Here is a 4,278-nt window from a genome sequence, read left to right on the forward strand (position 1 = left end):
CCCCTGGCCGGTTCTATGGTTCGAACCCTCCCACACCTTCCACTGCGCTGTGTGTCCAGTTGGTTAAAGAATGATAATAATAATAATAATAATAATAATAATAATAATAATAATAATAATTTAAATCCATAATCAGTTAAAATCCCCAAATTGATATAAACCCTAAAACTTAAATTAATCAATCTTAGTTGTGTTCGTTTAATGAGAGTTAGGGTTATTGCAAGATAGGTTAAAGCGACCAATAATCATAGTTTAATTACCAGATATGATTTAGAATAGATGGAGAACGACGAAACGGGGACGACGGCCAAAACAACATCGGGTTTGGATATTCACAACATGCTATAATCCAATTCAACTTAGGGATTGGATCGCGTGGTATAGCATAAGGTGCAGACGAGAGGAATTAGATTATTATGATTCCCATATGATTTTATCCCAAAATAGCAAAGACGGATTGGATATTATCATTAATACGTATCAATCGAATCGTATTCCTTAAATTACATAGTCGGTGTAGGCATAATAGTTGATTACAACGATCAATTCCAAATGTGCTACGAGAATTAAGGGCCAAGAAGGAAAACGGGTATGCGGGTTACAGGTCACGGATTTCTGGTTATGGGTTTGGGTTGGAAGATGGGTTAAATAATATAATAATGCTGCAGATTTTGCATAAAGGTCCTTGGAGAATGGAGAGGGAAACAAACTTGAATAATAGTCTCGTTTAGGGTTAAAGTTGTAATATATTGAAAGTTAATTTATATAAAATAAGTAAATATAATAAATAATCAAGAATAAAATAATAAGAACTCGATATTTTTATAGATAAATTTTCCGAATATAAAATCGGGCCGGTTAATATAAATTGGAAAAACCAAATTTTTATAGTATAAAAAATAAAATTTAATGAGATGGTAAGCTTGGGATCAATATTGTAACCTTTAAGATAAATGAGTCAAGTTTGATTGTTTAACTTTGAGCTCAAAGCCTCAAACTCAACCTAGCTTGGCTTGGAGCCTTAATTGAATATACATGTATGATATAAGCTTGGTACCTACGTTTTTGGGGAACACTTCAATGTTTTATGTATAAACTACAAAGAAATTAAATCTAAAACATCATATGCAGTTCATGAATATGTGATTCACGTCGACTTCATATTCTTAAGCATCATCAACTTAGGATAATTATGTCAATAAGAATATCAAGGTCGGTATGGGTTATATATTCAGTGATCTACTCCACTATGAAGACTGAAAACAAAATTGTTGTATTAGTCTGGAAGCGATCATGAATAACCGTAACTAACCATACAAATTGGCTGTAAAAAATCATAACCGAACAATTTTTTTTTTCAACGTTCTGTTACTGTTTGGTCACTTAATTAAAGATGTAATAATGTTACCTTTATTACCTTAATTTTGCAATACAAGATACACACATGTACATCATCTAAAAAAATGCATGCCCTCTTTAAAAGGGGGGCTTTAACATAAACTTATTTGTTTCTTAATTGCTTTTCACAAACCTTCCCTGCAAATATTATTAAAAAAGATGAATGTCATAAAAAATTTAACAAAATCCTATAATACATCACGATAAGTCATGTATATTACCTTAATACGAGGGCGTTTCTCGGCATTGAGCTTTCTTACTTCATAGCGAACGGTTTTAGCAAACAAGCGGTTACGTCTTTTCTCTTTGTACCTCTGCACACTTGCTTCTCTATTATGAGCCATTGGGCTTGACTCTCCCGCTTGCAATGCATCATCTCCTCCGCTGACACCATTGTTTTCAATATGCGACATTTGTGGAACCGCCCACAACCCTCCATTGCCACCATTATCTTGCTCATCACGTGTTGTGACCTATACATTTGGTAACATAAATGAAACAAGCGATGTTATGTCATTTTTAAAACAAAGCTTCTAGGTAAATAATAAGTGGGAGTACTAGTTTTGTGTATCCAACATGTTTTTATTAAAATTGATGATCATGGTGACTAACAATTTAACTTTCTAATGTAGTATCTCATGTTTAGTTATGTATTCGTCAGTCGTCACAGACCCTATCACTAATTATCTGTAGGGACAGAGATTAATAATTAAACGTTACTCGTAAATAATTTATCTAACATATTCAATCGAATACCCTATCCTTGTTTTAGGGTTAATCATACGGTCAACTTGAATACTTGTCACAAGTTAGAGTTTATCCCTAGGTGGGGGTCAATTCAAACAAACTTGTACGTTTTATTGAAGCTGTATGATACAAGTTTAGATAGCATTAAAGTGCAAATAGTAGTGGGTCAGAGACGCAGAGGTCATCAATAGCTACAGGCCCACTACTCTTAAAATCGGCCTTTTTACAAGTGGACGGTAGACAATATTATACGATATGCTTCACACGTGTTTTTTTTTTCTTTTTTGTAAAACCTTTTTACGGTTTGATTCATTGATATCTATAGTTTTGATCTAAAGTTCATAGTATTTTAGTATCTATTCTTGATTTTTTTTTAGTGTTGTGAATTGGGAATCAACAGGAAATCGTTCTTACCCAAGAAAGTTGAGGGTAATTTGGTTGCTGTACTTTTACAAGACTATCAAAATTGTACGTATAGAGTTTTAGAAGGATCAAGAGATCAAAATTAAAAATATGTAACATATCATAACAAGAATTATGTTATTTATCTTTTATATTTATTTACACAAGGCACGTATGTTTATAACAGATAAAGCAAAGCAAGAGCACATGCTTTTACAATTGTAATTATTTACTTAAATTACTAAAAATTGGGTCTATATTGAACGGTGCATATACATACACATCTTCATGGCTTAGTCAAAGTAGTGCTTGTTAGAAAATAAGACATTGAAGACTAGCACTATCTAGATGAGGTACAACAATAATTCTCATGTTCCTTGTTATCTCATGTAATATGACTAAGTATGAAAATAGAAGAGGAGAGCTAGCGATCTCACATTGATGGAAGAAGGTAAAAAGAAGTCATCATCTTGGAGATCGGGTACGGATTGTGGTTGTGGATCCGAATTATTATGAATGTAAAGCGGACCCTTGTTGACCCATGACTTGATGATATTTTCATAGTCAAGCTTCAGTACCAGTTTGCGATTATTAATATTATTATGACACGTTGATGTTGATGACGATGAAGAGATCTCCGTTATGATCTTCTTCCTGCTGTCAAAAACCTCGGAATAAGAAACCCATTTCTCATGGTCATGATTTCTGTCGGTTTTGTGTTTCCTCATCGCCGTCCGTACAAGCTCCTCGTCGGCGTAGTTAACCGACGACGGAGATGGAACATTGTTTGTGTTGTGTTCATCATCATCTTCTTCGGAGCATAAGAGTCCGGTGAGAGTGGTGGCAGATCCGTCCACGTCCTCACAAGAAGAGAATATGCAAGCCATGTCATCATGTTCTTCCACTAGATTCTCAGGGTGTAGTGGGAAGAGGTTGATGAGTTGTGAGGCATCATGGTGGTCGGTGGGTGGTGGTGTGGTGGCGGCGAGTTGAAGACGGAGGCTTAAGTATTTGGGCTTACGGAGTTTGGTTCGGGTTTTACGCGTCGATTTGGAATGCTTTGCGATCATTTTGTGGGAATTAAATGAAGGATGAAAAATACGATGTTTTTTTTTGTGGGTCGGTTGAGGTCTTGTAGGTGTGGTTTTGTATGGATTGGGAATGTTAAGGAGGTGGGGTGATTTGATTGGATGAATAGTGGATATTTAGAGGATTTCCTTTGGATACTTAGATAAGAGTAGATGGCTCGCACGTGACAACAGTAAAACTTTTCCTAAGATTATATTATTGGGCTTTGTGGAAAGGTGATAACCGTATGTCCGTATACACTTTTCTTATAAATACGTTATAAGACCATGTGTAGTCATAAAGTTTCACATTCAGGGGTTATGCGTCACGTGGCGCCCAGTCAGAGTTATGGTTTTGTATAAAAACAGGCTGTAGTCATAACTCTCCACATCCAGGGGTTATGCGCCACGTGGCGCCCAGTCACTTTTAAAGTTTTTGTTTTTTTTTTTAATTTTTAATAAGAATAATCAAATAACAATAATATTTATTAAATAAATATTACAAGAAAATAAAAAAAACTATTCGTCGTTGTTGTCGTCGTCGTCGTCTTCGCCCTCTTCGTAGTCGTCCTCGTCGTCATTTTCATCGTCTTCGCCATCGTTGTCGTTGTCTTCATCATCGTCTTCATTGTTACCCTCGTTTTGATCATCATTTTCACCAGGC

The 4,278-nt window shown here is 35.3% G+C and overlaps 1 protein-coding gene across 3 annotated transcripts; it reads right to left on the reverse strand.

Moving 5' to 3' along the window:
• Positions 1-1,387: 1,387 nt before the first annotated feature.
• Positions 1,388-3,655, reverse strand: LOC143530212 (uncharacterized). Of its 3 annotated transcripts, none has more exons than XM_077025817.1 (3): positions 2,985-3,655; positions 1,620-1,871; positions 1,388-1,536 (listed from the first exon to the last, which is right to left on the reverse strand). In XM_077025817.1, the coding sequence occupies exons 1-3, from the start codon at positions 3,615-3,617 to the stop codon at positions 1,513-1,515; spliced, it is 909 nt and encodes a 302-aa protein (XP_076881932.1). In that variant the 5' UTR covers positions 3,618-3,655; the 3' UTR covers positions 1,388-1,512. The 3 variants fall into 3 exon arrangements, with proteins under 3 accessions (XP_076881932.1, XP_076881933.1, XP_076881931.1); XM_077025818.1 differs by lacking the exon at positions 1,388-1,536 and having other exon boundaries at positions 1,543-1,871; positions 2,985-3,182; positions 3,216-3,655; XM_077025816.1 differs by lacking the exon at positions 1,388-1,536 and having other exon boundaries at positions 1,543-1,871.
• Positions 3,656-4,278: the final 623 nt, after the last annotated feature.

The sequence above is a fragment of the Bidens hawaiensis genome, unplaced genomic scaffold (genome assembly GCF_021521415.1).
Source record: "Bidens hawaiensis isolate Kalapana, Puna unplaced genomic scaffold, B.hawaiensis_p1.1 tig00008861_1, whole genome shotgun sequence".
NCBI lineage: Eukaryota > Viridiplantae > Streptophyta > Magnoliopsida > Asterales > Asteraceae > Bidens > Bidens hawaiensis.

Excerpts from the sequence above, each read along its gene's own strand:
- LOC143530212 (XM_077025816.1), bottom strand. The coding sequence starts at position 3,617 with ATGATCGCAAAGCATTCCAAATCGACGCGTAAAACCCGAACCAAACTC. Across the intron at positions 1,872-2,984 it reads TTTTACCTTCTTCCATCAAT|GTCACAACACGTGATGAGCA; the intron begins GTGAGATCGCTA and ends CCAAATGTATAG.